A 25,350-nucleotide genomic window follows, 5' to 3' on the forward strand; every position below is an offset into this window, starting at 1 on the left:
CCGGTTGACCTAGGACCTTAAAATCGGGTACCAATCTCTGCGTCTCGTAACGGCGCACACGCTCGTTTTTTCCGCGACGCGCTAGCTCCACCAGGGGCGAAACGGCGAGGGGGGGGTCGTACCCGCCCCCCCCCCCCCCCTCGGCCGGCGCGTATGTAGAAAACCAATAGGTCCGGCGAGGGTTAATTTTACAGCAATTTTACTAAACCAATACCGTACTGTCTCAAATAGCCCCACTGTCTCAAATAGCCCCACTTTACGGTATGTAAAAAGGTTGCCCCCTCGGCAGTGCCAAATTTGGCGGGGCTGCGCGCCGCCGTTTTTACGCTATCTTCGAAAGAACTTAGGGGGGGTCGCATCGCCCCCCCCATGCAAGACCCTGACCATGCTAGTAGTGATTCGACGCATTTCTGTGCATATTGCTCGTGGTTTTTCAGTTTTTTTTAACCCTCGCCCTGGCAGGGCATTGTTCATAACACGGCCTGGCAGGGGGGGTTGATGCGACCCCCCCCCCTCGCGATTGGCTCCTATGGCACCTAGAAACACCAAATTTGGTAGTTAGGTGGGCTCCCAGGAGTTCTCACCCTTGTGCAAATTTGGTTGCTCTAGGTCAATATTTAGGGGGGTTTTGGGGGGTATAAATGTAAAAGCGGCCCTGGTGGCGCAGTCGGTTAAGGCGTCGACCCGCGGTGCGGGCGGTGCCGGATTCGGGTTCGATTCCCGGTTCCGCCCGTTCCGCGGGCGTCGTCCCCGGCTGTGTCATCAAGTGTGGGGTAGGCTCCCACTTCAGCCGTAGCCTGGGGGGGTGGGCAATGAGTGCCGGGAGGAGGAGGAGGAGCTCTCCTGTAATTGGGGCAACACAAGCCCGTTTGAGGGAGGCCGGAATTAAAAAAATCGCCAAAAACAGGTCAAAAGTTTTTTGCTTATAACTTTTGATCTAATTAAGATAGAGAAAACAGAAAAGCACCAGTGAACTCAGCACGTCAAGGCGCGTAGAATGATATACTTTTTTGTTTGCTTAAGTGTACTTAAAGTTTTTTTTAATTTTTTAGTAAACTTTAAAGGGACCCTCCCACCTTCAAAAAAGTTTATGAATTGGCATGAAAGTGATGTCGCTCGGTTCAGAAAGAGCGAAAATGAATACCTACCAAATTTCACCGAAAAATATTCACCGGTTTTCAAGATATTAGACTTTTACTTTTGTTTACTTTTTTTGGGATCTCCGCTGTTTCTAGCGACTTTATTTTAGAAGTGCGGCGTTTGCGGCAGATGTTGCGCGCAAATATCATATACCACCGCGTGCTACAAAACGTTTTAGTCAAACATTTAAAAATCGTTAGATATTTGCGCTGACGTCACACATTCAGAGGGGTATTCCTAAGCATTAGCCCCTCTGAATCAAAATGCTGCAATTTTGAAATTCAATATTTCCGATTTAAGGCATTTCTGGATGTTGTGAGTGCCGAAACCGGTAATTGTGAGCCAGGGACCCCATTTTGGCTATCTCAACTCAAATCTAATGTTAAGGTGGGAGGGTCCCTTTAACCCGCGCCCCAGTGGGGTCTGTGTATAACACGCCCTACTGGGGGGGGGGGCTATCCATAGCCCCCCCTCCTAACTCCGAAACTACTGGGCCGATCGTCAAAATTCAAACGGCGTGTGATAGCCCCGGAAAAACTGTCGAGCGAAACCTAATTTCATTGACCTCGAGGTCACTGATGACGTCACAGGTCAGGTCAAAGTAAAAATTATTAGCACTTTGGCTTGTTCACATTTTGGGCTCTGGCCGCCGTCTTACAAGTCAGATCAGGCTCATTTTTGGTTTCCACACTCTTGAACAGATGCTCTAGATACCTTGAGGGTATCAAACTTGTACTTGGATTTTCAGGTCAGGGTCAGGTCATCACAGGTCACGAAAATATTATATCATGCGTCGGTCATGTGACACATGGTTTATGGTCCATTTAGGCCATAAATTTCGAATTTGATGTCGTCTGTGTCATTCGAGGTCATTTTGAGTCAAATTTAGCTTAGGTCAGGTCACTTTCAGGTCAAAAAAGGTCAAATTTTGAAGTGAATATTTTTCAACAAAAAAGGTGTCTATAAAGGTGTCTATATGCAGTTTGAGCTCAGGAACACGATGGTGCCATTTATATTGGTGTACGATGTCAAATACGTACTGAAAAATTGATTTGAAAAATTAATAATTGTGAATTTTTTGCAATAATGCGTATAACTTGGCTATTTTTAAAGATATTCAGCTAAAACTTGCTAGAGTTAGTCATAATCATGCGTTCTGTGACATATATTCCGGTTTTTTCGAAAAGTCAAAAACTTGTTGAAAAAAATATAAAAATATAAATTTTGAATATTATTTTATTAAATTTTCAACTTTTTCAAAATTTTGAAAATCCGAGATAGCAGTTTGATAGCGCAGTCAATTCTGAGTCCTTTCATGCAAAGAAATTGGATCTAGCTTAAAAACTAAGCTCTTGGGAGCGATTGCCGTGGTTCAATGTTTTGCGTCGAAATCGGACGGACATGACGTCACTCTGACGTCATTTCCGGCCGACCTATGGTAGCTATGAAGTTCAAATTTTGACACAAGGTGTCAAATTGATGCAGCCGAAGGTACTGAAAGTTTGGCGTCGATCCGTCAAGCGGTTTGGAAGTTATTGCAGAAAAACGGGAGGGGGGGCTATAAATAGCCCCCCCCCCCCCCAGTGGGGCGCGGGTTAATTAACTAATTAAGTTTAAGTAAACCAAATTGCATCATATCGCATATCATTCGATTCGGCTTATCACCAGGAACACAATGACACCATTTTTAAGCTCTAGCGTCATTATGTGCCAAGTTATTGGCAAAAACGTTATTTGACCTCAGTTGACCTCATTTGACCTGACCTATGGATAAGTACACCAAACAAAGAAGCACCAAGTGACCTGCTGTTAATTACTATGGTTTCAAAGCATAAAAGTGATGGAACGAAGCGGATATCTCCAGTATTTTCCGAATTTAGTATTTTCCCATAGGCTTAACATTACGACGTAGTGAGATGATGTTTTTCGTACTCCAGCGTAGATGGGTAGCCATACGGCTTCCACGGTTGACAGTGATGACATCAGTCATCTTTTTGCAAACTCGTTAAAGATTTTGGGCTGTACGGGGATTCGAACCCCGGGCCTTTGGATTAGCGCTCCAATGCTCTACCTCTGAGCTATACAGACCAAGTACTTTAACGAGCTCGGGGTTCGAATCCCCGTACAGCCCAAAATCTTTAACGAGTTTGCAAAAAGATGACTGATGTCATCACTGTCAACCGTGGAAGCCGTATGGCTACCCATCTACGCTGGAGTACGAAAAACATCATCTCACGCTCTCAGTCCCAGTGGATAAAAACAACACCTAAGAATGATCCGCATAAAACTTGGCAGAAAGCTCGTTAAAGTACTTGGTCTGTATAGCTCAGAGGTAGAGCATTGGAGCGCTAATCCAAAGGCCCGGGGTTCGAATCCCCGTACAGCCCAAAATCTTTAACGAGTTTGCAAAAAGATGACTGATGTCATCACTGTCAACCGTGGAAGCCGTATGGCTACCCATCTACGCTGGAGTACGAAAAACATCATCTCACGCTCTCAGTCCCAGTGGATAAAAACAACACCTAAGAATGATCCGCATAAAACTTGGCAGAAAGCTCGTTAAAGTACTTGGTCTGTATAGCTCAGAGGTAGAGCATTGGAGCGCTAATCCAAAGGCCCGGGGTTCGAATCCCCGTACAGCCCAAAATCTTTAACGAGTTTGCAAAAAGATGACTGATGTCATCACTGTCAACCGTGGAAGCCGTATGGCTACCCATCTACGCTGGAGTACGAAAAACATCATCTCACGCTCTCAGTCCCAGTGGATAAAAACAACACCTAAGAATGATCCGCATAAAACTTGGCAGAAAGCTCGTTAAAGTACTTGGTCTGTATAGCTCAGAGGTAGAGCATTGGAGCGCTAATCCAAAGGCCCGGGGTTCGAATCCCCGTACAGCCCAAAATCTTTAACGAGTTTGCAAAAAGACTGATGTCATCACTGTCAACCGTGGAAGCCGTATGGCTACCCATCTACGCTGGAGTACGAAAAACATCATCTCACGCTCTCAGTCCCAGTGGATAAAAACAACACCTAAGGATTACGACGTAGTGACCTCTAACTGACCTCAGGTCAGTGACATAAAAAACCGAACTATATGTTATACAACTCGGTGAACTTAGCACATCCAGAAAGTTTCTAGGAAATCAGTTCAAAACTGTGAGTTGGACAGGTGCAAAAAGAAAATTGAAATTTGACCATGACCTTGTACCGGTTTTCTGACCTGGTGACCTGACCCAAGGTCACCCGGACCTGAAATTTTCAGGTCATATGTAAAAAGGTTGCCCCATAGGCTGTGCCAATTTTGGTGCCAATTGCGCGCCGCCGTTTTTACGCTATCTTCGAAAAACCTTAGGGGGTTGCATCAACCCCCCTGCCAGGGCGAGGGTTGACCCGCGCCCGGCTGGGGGTCCTGGATTTCCACGCCCTGCTGGGGGGGGGGGGTGTTTGAACAACTCGGCTCCTGGGCCACGTAGCGATACGCGGAAGGCGGCGTTCGAAAGAGCGTCAAAAATAATGAGGAAATCACTTTGGTCAATTTTTTGGTCAGGTCAAAGGTCAGGTCACCAGAGGTCATTGAAGGCAAAATTTCGCCGATTTCCAGGTAGAATGTCGACAATTTCCAAGAAGCCAACGCATAACTCGGGAACCAATAGAGCTACAGCGCCGCGGAAAAGCGCATTCGATAGCCCTTTTAACGCCCTTTCTGAGTAATTCCCTCAGATTTGACCTAACGTCAACGGTTTTGCCTGCAGGGGGCAAAAACTGCAAAAATAGCCGATTTTTTCGGAAACAGTTTTTCTGCAATAACTTTTGACCCAAGCATTGTACGAGCTTACTTTTACCGGCATCGTGTTCCTCTCGTCAAGAGGCATCGGATGAACAATAACTTGACCTTGAAAGGTCAACTTGAAAATTTGACTTAAGGTCAAGGTCATGACCTGACCGGAAAGGGTCATGCTGCATATCAGTCGATCCGTATCGTCTAGCTGAACACATCTAAGGCGTTTTCATCGCTCTAGCATGCCTCTATCAAAAGTTATTTGCGAAAAACTGTTAGATACCATTCGTGACCTAAGATGACCTCAGGGCATAAACAGGGGTCACGGACACCATTTTCATGTTCAGTGTGTCTAAACAACTTGTAATTCAGTGTTAAGGAGTGTTTATAATGTCTTTCATCCAAAGGAGGCGCATTTCAATTTTCTCCCATTGACTTATAATGGGGAGGTCGCAAAATTGACCTGACCTTACGTCATCGATATCAAAATTCTGAGATATACATTTTGTACATGCTATTGCTCTTAGCAATCGCTGAAAGTTTCAAAGCGATCGGTCACTCGGTGTAGCTATGACAGACATTTAAACGTTTTATGAGGTGAGGTCACTTCAAGTGACCTGGTGACCTGACCTTGAATGACCTTGGTTTGAAATTTTCACAACATGTGTAGAATTGATGTATGATAAGGTGTACCAAAAACGGCGGCGCGGAGCGCCGCCGTTTTTTAGATATTCGCGAAAAACCACAAGGGGGGTGTTTAAACACCCCCCCCCCCAGCAGGGCGCGGGTTAATAAAAGCTACAAACATGTGAAAGGACGCTTCCTAGAAATCACCCGACACAAAAGCTCAGCCCCGAATACTCTGCTGAGCATTCAATGCGCCCTGCCGCCTCGTCCCTGCGGGCTGCGGTTGAGTCAGAGTCAGGCCCAGCGCCCGATCACGTGGCCGCCTGTACAGGATCCGTCCACGCCGATAGCTCGACTCGAGTCAGCGGGGGTCGACTCGGAGCCGGCCGAGCCCGGCTGACCTCACCGCTGAGGAATCCGGCGCCCCCGAGTCCCGACTCCCGAGTCCCGCCCGCGCAGACTCGGCTGGTCAGTGGCGTCTGGTAGCGGCTAGCACTCCTTCACTTGCAGTGCATGCGAACAACAACGCGGCGGGTCCCAACCAATACCTACGTCAACGCGGCGATGGTAATTGATCTTTAGATGTATTGGTGTTATTGCCAGCCGCTGTCGTGTACATATGCCCCCCTTCCTGTACCTATATAGGTACAGGAGAGAGGGGGGAGGTCTGTTGGACACCTCCAGCCGTTCAACCCCTGATCGAGTTAGAGCTTTGCAGAAAAAACGAGCGGGCTGCCCGTGACAAGAGGAAGATGCAGATAGCCAATTTTAACCCTCGCCCGTAAATGGTGTTTTGTCACCTTCGCCCGTGCAGGGGGGGGGGGTTGGTGCGACCCCCCCCCCCCGGCGTTTGAAAACGGAGCGTCGTAGAGCTTAGCGGAAAAGACCAACGGATTGCTCTCAACGAGATCTCGCGATTGCTGGTATATTTTTTGGTCCTAGGTCAGCATTTGACCTACTTACGACCGGTCAAAGGTCAAATTTTCGGAAAAATCTAACTTTTTCAGATTTCCGCGCCGATTGCGGCAAAACGGTAGGAGATATCGACTTGAAACATTCCCTATCGTGATCCTTGATCAATTCTCTATCGTTTGGTGTGTATTTCGATGTCATAACTCTAAAAATGATGCGTTGGGAGCATCGTTACAAACATCTTGGCATCTCCCTGTCTTCTGATCTCAAATTTAAAACACACATAAACGAGATAATAAAGAAAGTAACCAAAGCTCTGGGTCCCCTCTATCCTATCGCAAAACACGTACCAAGAAACATTCTCCTCCAAATATACATAACCTACATACGGCCCTTTTTCGACTATTGCGACATAGTATATGACGGACTGATAACTAGAAACGACGCTAACATATACTAGTTTCTCGCGTTTATCGTAACACAAGATGAACAAATTTCAATTTATCGCAACATGTTTATCGCAACATTTTTGCCTCGATTTATTGCATCATCTAGGATGTTGCAATAAACTTGTGCATCTTTTAATGAAAGGTTTTGCCTATCTAGGAAGAAAAAATTCGGATATGTTCCTTCATGGATTGAATCGCTGCGTCGCTCGCCGGTGAGGCACGGAGGTTGAGATGCTGGAGGGACGGACATGCAATAATTCTTGAGGTGTACCTATCAGGTGCACGATGGACAGATTCGGTGCTTATCTTACGTTTATTCGCATATTGTGGCATATGTTCCCATCAATTAATAGTCGAAGTCGAGCACTCGCCGGCCAAGGGGGGGGGGGGGGGCGGGTGCCGCCCCCATACTTTTTTTTTGGCAATAGCTCGGAACACGCCCGCGATGGAGAGCTGAAACTTGGCATACCTGACCTTTGACTCAAGCCGGATCTTGTGAGATCAGCCGTATTTTCAGCTCAGGTCAGGTCAGTGACGTGACCTATAACATAAGTGAACCTATGCACGGTCCTCAGATGTCGCAACTTCGCAACGCCCTCAGTGCTAGAGGAACTTTCACAGGGAGATGAAACTTACGAAGATGTAAGTTTTATCTGTGAGACCTTCAGAGGTCTCACAACTTGTATATATCTCTGATCTTTTCCTAAAGGTCACACGTGGTTAGGTCGGTTACGTGACCTCACCATTATTAAGTCAATGGGTAAATATGAAAACTGCTATTTTGGCGCCGGGAATGATCTAAAACTATCCCAAGCACATGGAATCAGGCGCATACCTAGAATTTTGCCAAGGGATGGGGGCGGAGGAATCCCGGGTGGGCTCCTTTCTACAGAGGGTCTCCTCTCTAAAGGGGCCTCCTCTCTACAGGGGGCCTCCTTTCTACAGAGGGTCTCCTCTTTACAGAGGGCCTCCTACCTTCAGAGGCCTCCTCTCTACTGAGGAGTCAGAGGGGCCCTAGCGGTCAGACACAGACACTAACGGTTATTCACAGGAGGCCCCAGGAAGTAAGAAGGACCCTAGCTGTCACTTGTCAGGCTGGTCAGAGGGCCCTGATTGTCCTGACGTGTTTTTTTGGGGGGGGGGGGATTCCCGTGAATTTCGTTCGCCTCCGACGTGATTTTAACCAACGTGGACCTTCGGCCCACGGGGCCCTGATTCCATCTGGGGCCTCCTAAAAAACCCAAGGGGGGGGGGGGCGGACGCCCCCCGTTGGGTACGTCCCTGCATGGAATCGTGATTTCATGCACTCCTTGCAAGGTCCGATGCTTCACTATTGCATTGTTGACCTTGCGTGACGTCATTTACGACGTCACTAGGGTCATAAGAGTTTTTCGTCAATAACTCCCGATCAAATTTAAGTAGAGAGTCGGGAAAGACACCATTGGACTCGGGAAGACCTGCAGAATCGAATGCTATGCAATATGATATCCTTTGATCAACTTCGTGACTTGAGGCCTGAGGGGCTCCATGACCTGACCTTGACTCGAGGTCTACACCTTAACCCGGCCGGGCCCGGGGGGTAATCCCAACCACCGCAGCCCGGGGGGCGTTTTTCGCCCCCCCCCTGTCTAACTCCGTAAATAAGGGAGCTACGGTAACAGAAGCGATACCAAACGAAAGGTCCTTACGAGACGATTCTAAAGCACCTAAAATTTTGACCTCAGGTCAATTTTCAAGGTCAGAGGTCAAGGTCAAAGGCAAAAACCGGCACATGTGTAGTGATCTCAAAGTAAGCCTTCTAGAGGACGGCAGGCCGCAGGCAGCATCAAACCGGAAAAATTGGGTGTCAAACGAAAGAAGAGAACCTGAGGATTTCGAAAATGTGCTCAAAATCAAAGGTCAAGGTCAATGTCACGCTGAAAAAAAACGACGCGAGCCCATGTGTAACGAGAGAGGCGATACGCCATTCGAAGTGGAGTAAAGCGTGCTTCAATCCAAGATAAATAAAATCAATCAAATCACATAAATTCAATCCAAGCACATACAAATAAAATGTTTGTAAGGTGCCGAAGTTCAATGGACCATTTCTGCGGTCAATAATGAAGGCAATATGACGATAAAGTCCAACTGAGATAATCGTTGGCACGGATGTGGCCAAAATCGGGCACGAGCAGGACCAGAATTTGGCGCAACTGTATATCACGAACGGGATCCAATGCTGGAACGAACGGCATCAGCGTCAGGCTCAGCACCATAAGCTGGTACAAATGGTGAGGCAATTCAGGCTCGAACTACAGAACAGTCAAGCATAACTAGTAACTACCGTAATCTAACACGAACAGTTATGAGACCCGGCACCAGAACCTGGTACAAACGGCACCATTTTGGACTGGAGAGCGTACCGTCACCAGGCACGAACGGTTCCAGAATATGGCGCGATGGTATGTACATCAGGAAAGAACGTTACCATAACCTGGCACGAACGACATAGGATCAACCATGGAGACCAGAATCAGACACGAACGGTAAAACATAATGGACAATAACGGGTATGCAACGGCGCAGAGCAGTTGAGAGGCCACCAGCGGCGTCCGGCAGGAGCCGAGCCGGTCGGCCAGCGCGCCGTCGAGCCGCGGGCTGGCGCCGCCCGTCAGCGCCAGCCCCGCCTGCAGCTCGCCCACCGACGGGCTCCGTGTGGACATGTGCAGCGTCACGCCAACGGCAGCATGCCGCTACGGTGCAAAAAGGTTCATTTTCTGACGACTGACAGTGTATTTCAATAAGGACACAAAAATGCAGCTGCCGGACTGGCCACCCTTTGCCGACCACACATGGACCGACGGCATCGGGCGCTGCCACTGGACCCTAGCACAGACTCGATCGGATCAACACAATCTTACACCAGGCACACAACACACAACGGATCATGGTACTCAAGTCCGTGCCATCGGTGTCACTCAACAAAAACGGTGCTTCTGTCTCAATGTAAAACTCAATGTATGTACTTACTGACGCCGCGGGCGGCTCCGGGCCGCGAGTCCCATCCGGACCCAACCCAGCACAGCCCAGCCCCCGGCCCGATTCAGCCCTATCACCGGGCACCGCTGCCAGTGCCGAACAGGGAAGGACGGACACCAGAGAACAACTGATGACAACGGACTTACGAGAACTTACAGCATCGAAACCATTATGAGGAAACACGTTATCGAGATACACAACAACCCATACACACTTCACACGCCATCTTGACGCTCACGACTCCGACGTACGCTAGGCCGCTGGCCACCCTTTGCCGACCACACATGGACCGACGGCATCGGGCGCTGCCACTGGACCCTAGCACAGACTCGATCGGATCAACACAATCACTAGACTTACACCAGGCACACGAGACACAACCGAACATGGTACATGCGTCCGTGCCATCGGTATCACGCAGCAAAAACGGTGCCTCTGACTTCTGAGCTTGATAACCAAACTCAACAAAAACGGTGCTTCAGAGCTTGACAACCAAACACCGGACACGGCCAGCAGGACCTACTGCAGCGCCTCGAGCGATCCTGACATAGGCCATGTGGCGGCTGTTCACTGGCTGCCACAGAGAGCACTGCTGACGTCGCGGGCGGCATCGGGGCGCGGGCAGGCACATGTATTGTCGCCGCGGGCGGCATCGGGGCGCGGGCAGACACATGTATTGTCGCCGCGGGCGGCATTGGGGCGCGGGCAGACACATGTATTTGACGCCGCGGGCGGCGCCGGTCCCCAAGTCCCGTCCGGACCCAACCCAGAACAGCCCGGCCCGGCCGCTCCAGCAGCTCACTCCTGAGGGCAGGGACCACCGAACTGATGTTAGTTACGCCGTGAAATCGGACGGAGTCATGGAGCTATGTGAAGGAAATACAATATTGAGCCTATTACGGTTTTCAAAAGCGTTTTTTCAGCGACGCGCTAGCTCCACCAGGGGCGAAACGGCGAGGGGGTCGTAGTACCCCCCTCGGCCGGCGCGTATGTAGAAAACCAATAGGTCCGGCGAGGGTTAATACCGCTGGAATTTGGCTTATTGAAGTAAAAAAATGCGGTTGGAGCTCTGCTGGCTCCAGTTCTATGAACTCAAAAATAGGTCACCTTATCCACACTTACATAGTTATGACAATGAACATTGAAGAACTAACTGACGATTGACTCAGTTAGTATCAAGGAGGAATCATCCCTTGCACGCCTAAAATAAGCAACCGAATATAGCGCATCGCAACAAACATACGCGCCAAGTACAAAGAAGTGCATCAATACATTGTCAATACTTACTGCCTTCTGTTTAAGTTTGTACATCTTGCATCTTATGTCATTCAGATTATGGCCGTTGAACGGCTCCCTCTTGTACAGGTCTCTGAGGTCATCCATACTGGGTACCCGCCCACCGCGGGCTTTCAGTATCGCCCGCAGTCTCTGCACTTCGGGCACAGACCACTTTACATATCGCTCTGAAAAAATAAAGAAATGTTAACCCTGTTATACGCCTTGACTAGCCTGAGGCAAGTTTTTTACCAGCGCCGTGACGCTCTTCCAATCACAATACATCGATGGAAGGACAAGGGTGCATTCACAACCTTTCTAGTCAGGTAATGGGCCGCCCTACAGTTATACACGTTGTCAAAGGTGAAAATTATTCTATTGTGACACCGTTGACGAACTTCCTGATAGACAAAAAGGTAAAACACAACCAATTACTGGTTGCTTTAAATGATTTTCTCACAGCACAAAATATTTAACCTCAGGCCATCACCTTTGTTTCAAAGAGTTAACTTTCTAATTACATACTTATTCGGAAACACTGACGCCCGGTGTGATACCGACTTTACATCTGTTATACCCGCATGATATACTTTCGTCTGCTCCGGGTGATTTAGTGATAAATAGCAGACATGGTTGTTTAGTTCAGCACTGCTTAGCGGGCATCAACCGGGTAAACGGGCCTACCTAGAGCGTCCAAACAGTGTTGCGGTAGAGCATCTCATCTTCCGTCGGAGAGGCCAACAGCCTGGTGAGACTACTACAGAATATGTGTCCGCTTTGCGAGCACTAGCCAATATATGTTACTTCAGGACGATAAATTAGACATCGGCAGCCACATCAGCCGCACAGCACCAGCCGACGTCCGGCGCTCGGAAACGGAGGAACATCTGGCCACCCTTCCAGACGACGCCGTGTAGGTATGGAGCGACGGCTCGGCGGAGGGAGGTGTCTCAGCCAGAGGGAGTGAAGCGTTGATAATCCTCCCCTCGGGCGAGGAACACGAGCTCCGAGCCCCCGCAGTCAAGATATGCAGCAGTACCCGCGCTAAGCTGGTGACGATCCGCGGGGCTCTGGAGATGCTGCTACAGCTGGAAGGCGGCCCGGCGGAGAGCCCAGTCATCGTCTGCTCAGACTCGCAGGCGGCGCTCGCCACGCTGGCGAGTGGTGCTGGGAGTCAGACGACCGACGGCACTCGGTGCCGCCGTATGGCGACTGCTCCTGACTCCGAGTCCTCATACAGTGGATCCCGGCACACTGCGGAATACCCGGCAACGAAAGGGTGGACGTGCTGGCTAAAGTGGCCTCCAGCATGTCGCAAGCCGCCGTCCCGATGGACGTCCGCTGCTTCGTAAAGGCTGATTGTTTGAATTGGACAATTGAATTGGACAATCATATACGAATTAATTTCGTGAAGGCTGTCAGCCTTGGCCGCTCCGCCACCAAGGCATGGCATCGCAGCTGGACAGACAGCATCTTCAAAAAACATTATGGGAGACCGGATGCCGATGCCGGTGCTTCTGGTGTCTCGGGACGAGGCGGTTAACGTCCACCAGCTGCGGGCGGGACACTGGAGCCACTCGTAGTTATCTGCGCAGGATCGGACGCCACCCCGAGCGCGAGTGTCCACAGTGCAGCGACCTGGCCTGCCCAGTGCAGTGGCGCGCTGCCTGGTGTGCCGCGAGGGTCCGGACACACCGGAGCGCGTGTTGCTCGGGTGCCCATGCTTGGCCGGAGCGAGGCTCCAACTACTCGGAAACATATGATCGGACCCTACGCAGCTTTGGGACGGCGGTGTCGTGGCGGCCTTCAGCCGCGGCTACCTCAGTCACCGAGAGCCGTTGGGCTACGGCCGGCCATGAGCCGACCCGCGGAGAACAAGAGCAACAACTTCAGGACGATTGAAGATAAGACGATCAGATACCTCGTGGTGGAACAGATCCTGCATCATCATCTAGCGAAGTTCCTGCAAGACGGTGCCCTCACCCTGGAGAAGGTGCTCGATTTGTGTGAAGCCTACGAGCGTTCAATCCTCCAGTCGTCTGATGGCTCGTCATGAACACAACGCAGTGGCTAATATCAGCCGACAGCCGCGGTTGACAGAACACCCAGCATCTGTAGAAGGCCATGCGGGAGCTAGGGGCTCGCTGACCATGCCAACAGCCAGGGCCCCTCAGTGTCCTGCCAGACGAGTGACCTGACGCGTCTGTGGAAGGAAGTCACTATGCTGCAGTCGGAAAGAGGAAGTTAACACGAGTGAAGAAGGCCACCATGGCGTTTCATGTGTTGCAGTGCAAGGTAAACACCTGCAGTAAGTAAGGTGACCGGCCCTGTCATCCTGGAGGCAGAGAGGCGTAGGCAAGCGATGACACTTACGGTGGATGCTGGTGAAACCTGCTCGACCTTGAGACTTTAGTGCAGAGTACGTCTGCCGTCTCTAGGGATGCACTTACGAGCCATCCACATCCAACCTCCTCAGGTTCGGGAGAATGCATTTCAGCGTGACAGGTAAATACTCTGCGACGTCTGCGTGCCACAGCCCGGTACCAGTCGGTGGATGCCAGCCTCTTCCTGGTGGATACATGGCCGCTGCGGAAGCCATCACAGGCCTGGGTCTGATGCAAAGCTGGGTGTCACCATTTCCCAACATCAGGTGAGGTCTTCACCATACAAGAGGAGGGGGATGCGATTCTCCCGACCATCAATGGCTACCAGCATTACAGCATCCTCGTCCCAAATGTCCCATCCTCGTCCCTAAGCCCACGGACTACAAGCTGCGCCGTCTTTTGCTCTCTGTTCGAGATGAGGTGCAGGAGGAGCGGAAGACATCGTGGAGAAGATTGAAGCGTCCTCATGGGTGAACCCGCAGGTCTTCTCTCGCAAATTCAACGGGCAGCGTTGACATCAGGTGGCCCAACTCACATATTGTGGCTGAGATATATCCTCTTTCGACAATCGAAGAGTACCAGGCTCGACTTCATGGCAGAGTCTACAGCAACATCGATCTCCGGTCGGCATGTGAGCAACTGGAACCCCATCCGGAGAGCAGGAACATCAGCGTTCATCTCGCACGGTGAGTTGATACGATTTCTGCAAATCACCTCCGGCCTGGTCTCGACAGACTCTGCTTGCCAGAATCTCCTTCACAACTTGTTAGGGAGCTCAGAAGTTTCCTCTCGCTGACTTGCTGGTCGAATCGCTCCATCCCAGTCTGCGCTTACATCCGACAACTTGCTGTGATTCTACGGAAGGAGTGCTGTTCGAGTGGATGGGGGAAGAGTCAAGGTTCCAGACCATCAAAAATGGTACCGAGCAGCCCGGTTCTGACGCCCTTAAACCGAGACCTACCGACAGTGGTGACGTCACGGCCACGCGCATCCGAATCATTCATTTGATAGCACTGCTGGGTGCTGGTGCCATCATGTCACAGCTGTCCTGACGGCTCAGTGCTTTGTCCTGACGAGCGGTGCTCTTTGTCCGACCGTGAGGCCCTCAGTGCCGTGCAAGCAATGGAGCGGTGGAACGTCTACCTCTGAGGGCGACGTTTAACACTCCGGACTGGCCAGTCCGTGATGAACACGCTCCTCGCCTAAGTTCTCAGACTGGGCGGGAGCACCTGTTGCTAGGTGGTAGGCTCGAATGCTACCGTACGTCTACGAAGTGACGAGCGCCCCTGCCAGCAGGATCACTGTCGCTGACGCACTGTCACGCCAGCGGCTGTCCACTACAGGGCCCGTAGAAGAAGCCGATGAGGAAAAGGTCGTCATCTGCGTCAGGGGCGAACACCTATCACCGCTAACGGAGAAGAAGGTTCGAGAGGCAGCTGTAAAGGACCCTGAGGGGTGTTCACGGGCACCGCACACTGCTGCGTGCGGTGTGTGCGGTGCGTCCAGCAGGCGTGGGGGTAGGGGATGGGTAGGCGGCTCTGACGTCACGGCTGCGTGCGGTGAACGATCCGCTGTGGCCAGTCCCGACCGGCCACAGCGGTCGCTGTGTGCGGTGACGGAAGGCTGACGTAGGGACGCAGTGGGCGGAGCTTGGAGGCTGTGTGCGGTCCGACCGCACACAGGGCCCGTGAACAGCCCTCAGCTCTCCAGCAACTGAGTGACGTCATCCTTTCCACTTCAGCAAAACTCGTCCCCTGCTGTCATTTCGGAATTCGGCAACACCGTGAGACTTGCTATAGGCATGTCGTGCCACTCTCCGTATCTCAAATCGTCCATTTGATACTGATGTCCATTGATACGGCTTTAAAGATGCTTCAAAGACGGCAAAAACCCATACGTCCTCGCGACCGAACAGGATAAACTCAATGCAGACAGCATATAACCACATGTCAAAAGCCCTCACGTCGTCCTTGTGTAGTGTAGCGACGTATTGGGTTTTGACGTTGCAAGCATTTCATAATCTGCAAGAACGTCTATGGGTTTACCGACGTGGATTTTGTCACTGGCACATAGGTTAGCCATGACGTGTGGGTTTTCGCCGACGTAGTGGGTTTTGACTGTGTCACTTCCGTGCTTTTCAAAGACGTGTGAATTCCAAAATTTGTTTTTCCTCTCCCAAAAAGCTTTTTTTGGTTTTTGAAAAAAATCCTCATGGCATGAAATAGAGCTTTGCAAGCTGGTCACAATGGTGTAAAAAACGAAAAATGACCCAAAATTGACATGTGGGGTTTTGACTTTGGACGGCAGAATGTGTTGGACTTGGTGCTTCATGCTTCCTTGTCTGCCGTTTTCTTTGTTTGTTAGCCATTGCCGCAAGATACATAGGTGCCTCTACTAGCGAGTCTAAAAAATCGGGAGGGGCAAACCATCAACATTTAATGTTTCTTTGCATATAAAAAGGTATACAAATTTAACAAAGAGGGTATTTAATGCAGGAAATTTCAATACGTTTATGAAAATAATGCAACACGTAAAGCTGATGCAGGCGATGTAAGGCGCCAAACCTTTCACTTACTTTTTTTGCGGTCCTTCTTCCGCTGTTCATGGCCTGTGGACATTAAAAAATATAGTTAACATTAGGAATAGAACCACTTAACCATGTAATTCTGTTAACATTACATGGTTATGCATGAGAACATAAATTTGGCCGGGGCGTCGCAAGTCCATCTACGACACGTCGCAAGTTACGACACATGTCCCGTCGCAAGTTGTGTCGTAGCGAAAAAGGAGGGATGTTGAGGAAAGAGGGGTTTGTCGGAGGATACGACAGAACGTAGCTACGACGAGGCTTAAATACCCGCTTTACTCGAGAATTTAAAAGGCTACACGATCAGCTGATCCCGTAGTAAACGTCAGTAAGGTCGAAAACTCTATCACGCATAACGGAACATTCGCCTTTCTGGTTTGAGAGCTTATGAGACAGCCAGGTCAAGCATGTTCTCTGATTCTGAAGCTTTGTCTCAACTGGGTGACTTGTGATCGCTAACGCTCACATAATTTGCCATAAAATTTGGGGTCGATCACAGGAGATTCGTGGCTAAAGAGCATCTAGAAGCTATGCTTTAGAAGAAATGAGTTCAGAGAGTTTGAAGTCACAGAGAGGTAAGAGAGTTGAAGTTGGAGGTCACAATTGGAGGTTACAGAGGTCATCTGGGACACGTCAGGTCACAGAAGTCAACTTGGGGACACGTCAGGTCACAGAGGTTAACTTTGGGTCATCACAGAGCTCAATTGGAGGTCAACTGGGACACGTCAGGTCACAAGAGTCAGCTTGGGGTCATCAAAGAGCTCAATTGGAGGTCACGGAGGTCATCTGGGACACGTCAAGTCACAGAGGTCAACTTGGGGTCATCACAGAGCTCAATTGGAGGTCATATGGGTCATCTGAGATACGTCAGGTCACAGAGGTCAACTTGGGGGTTATCACAGAGCTCTATTGGAGGTCATGGGGGTCATATGAGACACGTCAGGTCACAGAGGTCAACTTGAGGTCACCACAGGGCTCAATTGTAGGCCATCTGGGGACACTTCAGGTCACAGAGGTCAACTTGGGGTCATCAGAGACCTCAATTTGAGATCAGCTGGGACACGTCAGGTCACAGAGGTCAGCTTGGGGTTATCAGAGGTCACTTAGAGGTCATAGAGGTCATCTGGGACACGTCAGGTCAGAGAGGTCAACTTGGGGTCATCACAGAGCTCATTTTGAGATCATCTGGGACACGTCTGGTCACAGAGGTCAGCTTGGGCTCATCACAGAGCTCAATTGGGACACGTCAGGTCACAGAGGTCAGCTCGGAGTCATGAGAGAGCTCAATTGGAGGTCATATAGGACTCGTCAGGTCACAGAGGTCAACTTGGGGTCATCACAAAACTCGGAAGTCATCTGAGACACGTCAGGTCACAGAGGTCAGCTCGGAGTAATGAGAGAGCTCAATGGGAGGTCACGGAGGTCATCTGAGACACGGCAGATCACAGAGGTCAACTGGGGTCATCACAGAGCTAAATTGGAGCCATGGGGGCCATCTGAGACACGTCGTTTTTGGAATTGGGAGAATCTTTTGGGGGATGCCCCTCGCAACGTCCAAGATCGCCTTTCTGGACTCGCCAGTAGTTGCTGGAATGATATAAGGCTGCTTTGTATCCCTGAATACCCCAATGAATTTGAATATAACATATTATGCACCATTTTTAACACTCGCTGGCACGGATTGAGGCCTCACAGATGACCCGTCGGTTCAAGCTCTATAACTCGCGTTAGCGTCAACGGATTGTAACCAATTTTAACTCAAGTTCAAACAATTTTACACTAACCATGTAAATTTCGTGACCATGGCCCGAATGACCTGTGACCTGTGACCTCTTCCTCAAAGCAAGGTTAGCTTACGACACAACTTACGACTGCTATTTCAAATTCGTAAGTTGTGTCGCAAATCAGGCAACTTGCGACAGGCTTTACTACTTAAGTAACGCTACTCATCGATTGATCCCTCCAAAAACGACTTACTACACAACTTGCGACACGTCGCAGTTACGACGAGGCTTACGACGCTCTGGATTCCTCCGGCCAAAAAGATCTTTTCGCTTCATGTCTTGTTAAAGATTTTGAGTTTGTCGTTTCGTTAGCACGACGTCCCCTAAACCTGCACCTGTCTACTGCTTTTTTTTTGCCACCCCGAACAAGAACGACTGAGGAGGGGGGGGCTTGATACGACCCCACTTACGTTTCGCTCCCATGGAACTAAAAACAGCAAATTTCATGGGAAAGGGGCTCATGAGTCCTCGCTCCTACTACATCAATATTAGAGGGTTTGCATGGATAAAAGCCAGCCATTAAAAATAAAATGGCGCTTTTCAGCACGAAACGCTACGTGTCTCGAAAAAAAAAACATAAAAGCTAGAACAATTTAAGATAGCATTCGATAACTTAGAACAAGCCCTATCGAGCTTTATCAAAATATTTTGTCTCAATACGTTAAGCTCAAGATTTCACCAAAGGAGACGCAGTGAGTGTTGCTTAAATACTTTTTTGCATATGACATTTCATATGTAACAGATTTAGCAAAATTGCAAACGAGGCCGAGGGTAGACGAGGTTGGGTGGCGGGCGGCGCTTCACGCCGCCATCGAGCTGCTATTGCAAAAAAAAAAATCGCCCATGGGTCGGATTCCTCCCTCCTCAGACGGACGTGAGTAAAGGCATTCTCGCATGGACAATGCAGTTATTGAGCGATACGCTTATTATCCTGCATCGATCGCAGTGCTTCAATAAATGCATATGAACTCACCTATGCAATTGCCCTCCCACTATAAAACTTCAGGCCGGACTATAGTCTGTTCCATATCAAGCTTGCGGTCGGAGTCCCCTTGGCAGTTCCAGGCAATTCGCTGAGCGCGCTACTCCATTCAATAATTTGAGTCTTAGAATGTAAGATGTATGCACAGAAATCACGCACTGCCTTCAACAGAGCACTTCAGCCGCAAGCTTGACATGGAACACACTAGAGATGTAGTGAATGCGCCTCACCTCCTTCATCGTCCTCTTGGCGATCATCAGCCGGACCGCCCTCATTTTCAGAGCCTGGCTCGTCGAAGTCCTCTGAAAAACCGTCTCTGTCAGATTTAAGAATATGTGTGATGCAAAATAAGTGCCTGCCATAATGGGCAAGCATTTCTGAAAAAAAAAACGCTGAACGGAACATATGTGCTACGGTGGTACCCGGACTGCTTTGGCTATCCGCGCTCGTCCTTCATCTGAAGTACAGCACCATGGGTCTGCATATAACCTAGTAGTACCAGTGAACTTTAACGGTCTTACATTGCCTTCGCTCTGTACGATTCTCTTCATGGTGTTATTGCATTGCCTCTTTAACACTACATTGCAAATTAACCCGCGCCCCGCTGGGCTATTCAGCCATACGCCCCTGCTGGGGGGGGGCAGATTCTGCCCCCCCTGTCTAACTTCCGAACCGATGGTCGTAGAAGAGGGGAAAACGGCAATCGAAAGCTCTCAACAAGGCGGATCTTAAGAGCCAAATTTTTTTGCTTAAGTAGGTCAGAGGTCAGGTCAAGGTCAGGTCAAGGGTACAAAATGCAAGTTTCTACAGTATCGGCCTTGCACCGTAGTTGCCGAAAAATGGACTGAGACTGATTGCCCAAAACGTGTTCTTAGACTACCAAGACAATATTCGTCGCACACAAGGTCATTCAAAGGTCAAGGTCAAGGTCAGGTCAGGTCAGGTCAGGTCACCAAAAACAAAATATAGAAAAGGGCATGTGCGACACATGTTTTATGGGTCATTTTACTCATGGAATTCAATAGGCACACTCAATAAGTGATATGGACCACCTCTGGATGAATTTCAGGTCGAGGTCAGGTCAAGGTCAGGTCAAGTGAGGTCAAATTTTGAAGTTGGTTGTTAAGGCCTTAAAAGGTGTCTATCCGATGCAGTTTTTCACGGCGAATCGAATGGTGCTATTTTTGTTTCCGTACGAGGTCTAGAACTTCCAAAAAAATCATTTTTCAAAATTTTTGTGTGGCGTGACGTCATAAAATTTTGAATAACTCCCACATTTTTGAACCGATTCTTCTAAAAATTGGTATGTAGGTGCACATAGACCACTTCTTTGACATATATTCCGGTTTTTTCGCTAAACTCAAAATTTTGGATTTTATAAATATTTTCCCAAAAAAGTCAGTTTTTTGGAAAAATGTTGGCCAAAATCCAAAATTTTCAAAAAACCGAGATAGCCATTTGATAGACAAAGTAGAATCACGTATAACCTTTTTTGTTACGTCTTGATTCCTTTAAAAATGAAGATGTTAGCGGCGTTTGAAATTTTGCCGTTTTTGAGGCGAAAATGGCGAACATGACGTCACTAAAACGTCAATTTCTCAAAAATTTTCCGACGGATTTCGCTCAAATTTTCAGGGAACGTGTCAAATTGATGTATGATAAGGTACTGAAAGTTTGACGTCGCTGGCGTAACGCGTTTAGAAGTTATTGGCGAAAAACGGGAGGGGGGGGGCAGATTCTGCCCCCCCCCCCAGCGGGGCGCGGGTTAATGCTTTAACTGCATGAAATGTCTGCTAAAATGACAGACGAATGGTGATGTTACGATTAGCACATGTACAAACGATTAGTTACCTTCAGTGAGCATCTCCTCCAGGCTCCGTCCGCTATATTTTGAGAGGCATCCTTCGTCCAGCTTCATCATCAGGATGGAGGCACGCGTCAGTTCGTGAGTAGCGTCTGACAGTCTGTAGTAACCACGATGCACGTCTTTGTCATGTCCCATGTGCCGGGTGAGCACCTCCATATCGAATTCACCCATCTCTAGAATCTGGGACGTTGTAGCACAATATTTCCGTAGTTTTGTTGCATGGAAGAGATCTGCCCTGTTTAGTGCCATGTCCGACAACTGCTCTTTAAGCACCACGCCTGCGTTGTAGTGTCCTGTAGTCCTCGCCAGAGGGTTTGCGAACAGATACTTGTTATCCTTGTCAATGTACGTCTCCCGGTTGTCTACCAGTAGCTGCAGCGGAGCCGCGCAGTCGCTCGGTATCAGGGTGGGGACCTTGTTCCCGCACTTGCCGCGGGACATGACGACGTCGAGCTCGTTGAACAACTTCTTTTCTGTTTCACCCATTGACTTGTTCACTTCTTCTACCGTCTCTTGTTTGTACATCTCTCGGTTGATCCATGATTGCAGCAGGATGCTGCTAAGCTCCTTAGGACGGCGTTTGTTGAATACTAGCAAACGGGCGAGAACCGCTTTGCTCAGCCTTGCATAGTCTGTCATGCCATGTATTCCCTTTTCTGTCATTTCTTTCACTCGTTCCTTCATTTTTTCGGTGAAAAGCTTCAAATCGCTGGTAAAGGGCAGCATGTCTTTCTTGTCATACTTGTTCGACTCGCGGTTCTTCAGCGCTACGCTGCTGATCTTCACATTCCAGAATTGGTCCACGTGATACAAGAACGCCTCAGCATCTTTCACTTCGCTTTCTTCTTTCTTGATCAGCGCAATGCCCTTCTTGAGAGCAGCCAGCTGTCGTAGTTCGCCTCCAATCCGCATGGCCTTTGAAGGAGTTTTGTATGTGGGCAGCCCGTGTGGGCGTTTAGCTTGTCCTGCTCAAACCCACAGACGGATTTGGTGGCACTTACAACCGTATCAAATCCTTCGCCATTGATCAGCTCTTGCATGCTCTTTCCGGCTGCTTGGACAACTTCGCCCATCATCCTTAGGCGCTGGCTTATCTGCGCAAAACCCGACCTTCCAAGTTTCGCGTGCAAGTTGGCACCCCACTTCTTCAGGAGTTCATCGTTCTTTATGGTCTTCGTAACTGCATCGTCGTGCATACGAGACAATATGTCCTTGTGATACCCAGTATTTTCTTCTTGGCCGTCACTCAGGAGCGTCCGGCTCTCTGCCAGCACCGTGGGAATGTCTGGGCATTCTGTTTTGCGAGCCACACAGTGATGTTTTATGTGCTGCATCATGTTGGTTTTAACCACAAAAAGATAGCAGTAAGGACATGGCACGTAGTCGTCCACGGACGCCTGGTCCGACTTCCTTCCCAAGATCATGTCACCTTCACCCCTTTGTAGGACGAGTTTGTTGTGCTCCATGTTGCCTTTGTTGATCATCACGGTGATTTTCATTTTTCGTTCCTGCTCAGAATCACACTCCTGGATATCCTTGACTTCCTTCTCGTCACGGTGGACCGTCTTGATATGGCGCCATATCAGATTTCTCTTTTGCTTGCAATATATGCAAACATTTTTTTTCCGCACTTCGCCGCACGATGCGCCGTTCCTCGCCGACTGAGATGTACGCGACTGAGAACTGTGCTGGGGCGGAGCCACCTCAACACCGTCGCTGACATCAGACTCAGCTCCCTGTTCTCCGTATTCGTTCTCCTCCAAATGGTGGTTCTCGGGAGCCGTGATCTCTGTTTGATTGCACATCAAGTGCTCAGGAAAAGTCCATGTGCCATGGTCCCCTGCATCCTGGACTGAAGCCCTCGAAGTAGAGCAGGTGGGTGACATAAGGTCGTACTCGCTTGCAGAGAACGGCGTCATGTCGATCAGTTCAGTTGGCAGTGCTGTTGAATAAGAGGTTTTTACTGACCCACAAACTCCCGTCTCAGAGGTAGGTGGGGAAACACGAGACGGGGCTCCAACCGTCGCCCCAGTAGTTGTACACAGATGAAGAGCATCCCATCTTCTAGCGTCCGGGGTCGGGACGGGCGGCAGGCCTCCAGCCGCAGTCTCGGAAGTCGCACGCAGATGACGGGCATCAGCCGCTTCCCGCTTCAGAGGTCGGGACGGGCGGCGGGCTCTGGCCGCAGTCTCAGAAGTCTCACGCAGATGAGCACCCACCTTCAGCGTCCCGGGGTCGGGACGGGCGGCGGCTCCGGTCGCAGTCTCAGAAGTCTCACGCAGAAAGAGCATCCCACCTTCAGCGTCCGGGGTCGGGACGGGCGGCGGGCTCCGGTCGCAGTCTCAGAAGTCTCACGCAGATGAAGAAGCATCCCACCTTCCAGCGTCCGGGGTCGGGACGGGCGGCGGGGCTCGGCCGCAGTCTCAGAAGTCTCACGCAGATGAAGACATCCCACCTTCAGCGTCCGGGGTCGGGACGGGCGGCGGGGCTCTGGCCGCAGTCTCAGAAGTCTCACGCAGATGAAGAGCATCCCACCTTCCAGCGTCCGGGGTCGGGACGGGCGGCGGGGCTCTGGCCGCAGTCTCAGAAGTCTCACGCAGATGAAGAGCATCCCACCTTCTAGCGTCCGGGGTCGGGACGGGCGGCGGGCCTGGTCGCAGTCTCAGAAGTCTCACGCAGATGAAGAGCATCCCACCTTAGCGTCCGGGGTCGGGAGGGCGGGGCTCCGGTCGCAGTCTCAGAAGTCTCACGCAGATGATGAGCATCCCACCAGCGTCAGGGTCGGGACGGGCGTGGGGCTCCGGTCGCAGTCTCAGAAGTCCACGCAGATGAGAGCATCCCACCTTCCAGCGTCAGAGGTCGGGACGGGCGGGGGCTCGGTCGCAGTCTCAGAAGTCTACGCAGATGAAGAGCATCCCACCTTCAGCGTCAGAGGTCGGGACGGGCGGCGGGGCTCGGCCGCAGTCTCAGAAGTCTCACGCAGATGAGCATCCCACTTCAGCGTCAGGGTCGGGACGGGCGGCGGGGCTCCGGTCGCAGTCTCAGAAGTCTCACGCAGATAAGAGCATCCCACCTTCTAGCGTCCGGGTCGGGACGGGCGGCGGGCTCCGGTCGCAGTCTCAGAAGTCTCACGCAGATGAAGACATCCCATCTTCAGCGTCCGGGGTCGGGACGGGCGGCGGGCCTCCGGTCGCAGTCTCAGAAGTCTTACGCAGATGAAGAGCATCCCACCTTCCAGCGTCAGAGGTCGGGACGGGCGGCGGGCTCGGTCGCAGTCTCAGAAGTCTACGCAGATGAAGAGCATCCCACTTCAGCGTCAGAGGTCGGGACGGGCGGCGGGGCTGGCCGCAGTCTCAGAAGTCTCACGCAGATGAGCATCCCATTCAGCGAGGTCGGGACGGGCGGCGGGGCTCTGGCCGCAGTCTCAGAAGTCTCACGCAGAGAGAGCATCACACTTCAGAGCGGGGTCGGGACGGGCGGCGGGGCTCTGGCCGCAGTCTCAGAAGTCTCACGCAGATGAGCATCCACCTTCTAGCGTGGGTCGGGACGGGCGGCGGGCCTGGTCGCAGTCTCAGAAGTCTCACGCAGATGAAGAGCATCCACCTTCCAGCGTCCGGGGTCGGGACGGGCGGCGGGCTCCGGTCGCAGTCTCAGAAGTCTCACGCAGAAGAGCATCCCACCTTCCAGCGTCAGAGGTCGGGACGGGCGGGGGGCTCGGCCGCAGTCTCAGAAGTCTCACGCAGATGAGCATCCCACTTCTAGCGTCAGAGGTCGGGACGGGCGGGGGGCTCTGGCCGCAGTCTCAGAAGTCTCACGCATGATGAGCATCCAACTTCTAGCGTCCGGGGGGACGGGGGCGGCGGGCTGGCCGCAGTCTCAGAAGTCTCACGCAGATGATGAGCATCCACCTTCCAGCGTCCGGGGTCGGGACGGGCGGCGGGCCTCCGGTCGCAGTCTCAGAAGTCTCACGCAGATGAAGAGCATCCCACCTTCTAGCGTCCGGGGTCGGGACGGGCGGCGGGCCTCCGGTCGCAGTCTCAGAAGTCTCACGCAGATGAAGAGCATCCCACCTTCTAGCGTCCGGGGTCGGGACGGGCGGCGGGCTCTGGCCGCAGTCTCAGAAGTCTCACGCAGATGAAGAGCATCCCACCTTCAGCGTCCGGGGTCGGGACGGGCGGCGGGCTCCGGTCGCAGTCTCAGAAGTCTCACGCAGATGAAGAGCATCCCACCTTCTAGCGTCCGGGGTCGGGACGGGCGGCGGGGCTCTGGCCGCAGTCTCAGAAGTCTCACGCAGATGAAGAGCATCCCACCTTCCAGCGTCCGGGGTCGGGACGGGCGGCGGGGCTCCGGTCGCAGTCTCAGAAGTCTCACGCAGATGAAGAGCATCCCACCTTCTAGCGTCCGGGGTCGGGACGGGCGGCGGGCCTCCGGTCGCAGTCTCAGAAGTCTCACGCAGATGAAGAGCATCCCACCTTCCAGCGTCCGGGGTCGGGACGGGCGGCGGGCCTCGGTCGCAGTCTCAGAAGTCTCACGCAGATGAAGAGCA

General features: G+C 51.1%; 1 protein-coding gene and 4 non-coding genes across 5 annotated transcripts; 3 read left to right on the plus strand and 2 right to left on the minus strand.

Annotated features, from left to right (window-relative positions):
- Window positions 1–3,156: 3,156 nt before the first annotated feature.
- On the minus strand, window positions 3,157–3,229 carry Trnas-gcu. The gene has a single exon. It is a non-coding gene; the product is annotated as a tRNA-Ser (tRNA).
- A 225-nt stretch (window positions 3,230–3,454) lies between these two features.
- Window positions 3,455–3,527, plus strand: Trnas-gcu. The gene has a single exon. It is a non-coding gene; the product is annotated as a tRNA-Ser (tRNA).
- Window positions 3,528–3,710: 183 nt separating this feature from the next.
- Trnas-gcu lies at window positions 3,711–3,783 on the plus strand. Its single transcript has one exon. It is a non-coding gene; the product is annotated as a tRNA-Ser (tRNA).
- Window positions 3,784–3,966: 183 nt separating this feature from the next.
- On the plus strand, window positions 3,967–4,039 carry Trnas-gcu. Its single transcript has one exon. It is a non-coding gene; the product is annotated as a tRNA-Ser (tRNA).
- A 5,620-nt stretch (window positions 4,040–9,659) lies between these two features.
- On the minus strand, window positions 9,660–22,924 carry LOC122374894. Its single transcript, XM_043353952.1, has 5 exons — window positions 20,789–22,924; window positions 19,168–19,239; window positions 16,160–16,192; window positions 11,213–11,388; window positions 9,660–10,729 (listed from the first exon to the last, which is right to left on the minus strand). The coding sequence occupies exons 1-5, from the start codon at window positions 21,714–21,716 to the stop codon at window positions 10,724–10,726; spliced, it is 1,215 nt and encodes a 404-aa protein (XP_043209887.1). The 5' UTR covers window positions 21,717–22,924; the 3' UTR covers window positions 9,660–10,723.
- Between the last annotated feature and the right edge of the window lie 2,426 nt (window positions 22,925–25,350).

This window comes from Amphibalanus amphitrite, unplaced genomic scaffold, assembly GCF_019059575.1.
Source record: "Amphibalanus amphitrite isolate SeventyFive unplaced genomic scaffold, NRLGWU_Aamphi_draft 001735F_arrow, whole genome shotgun sequence".
NCBI classification, from domain to species: Eukaryota; Metazoa; Arthropoda; class Thecostraca; order Balanomorpha; family Balanidae; genus Amphibalanus; species Amphibalanus amphitrite.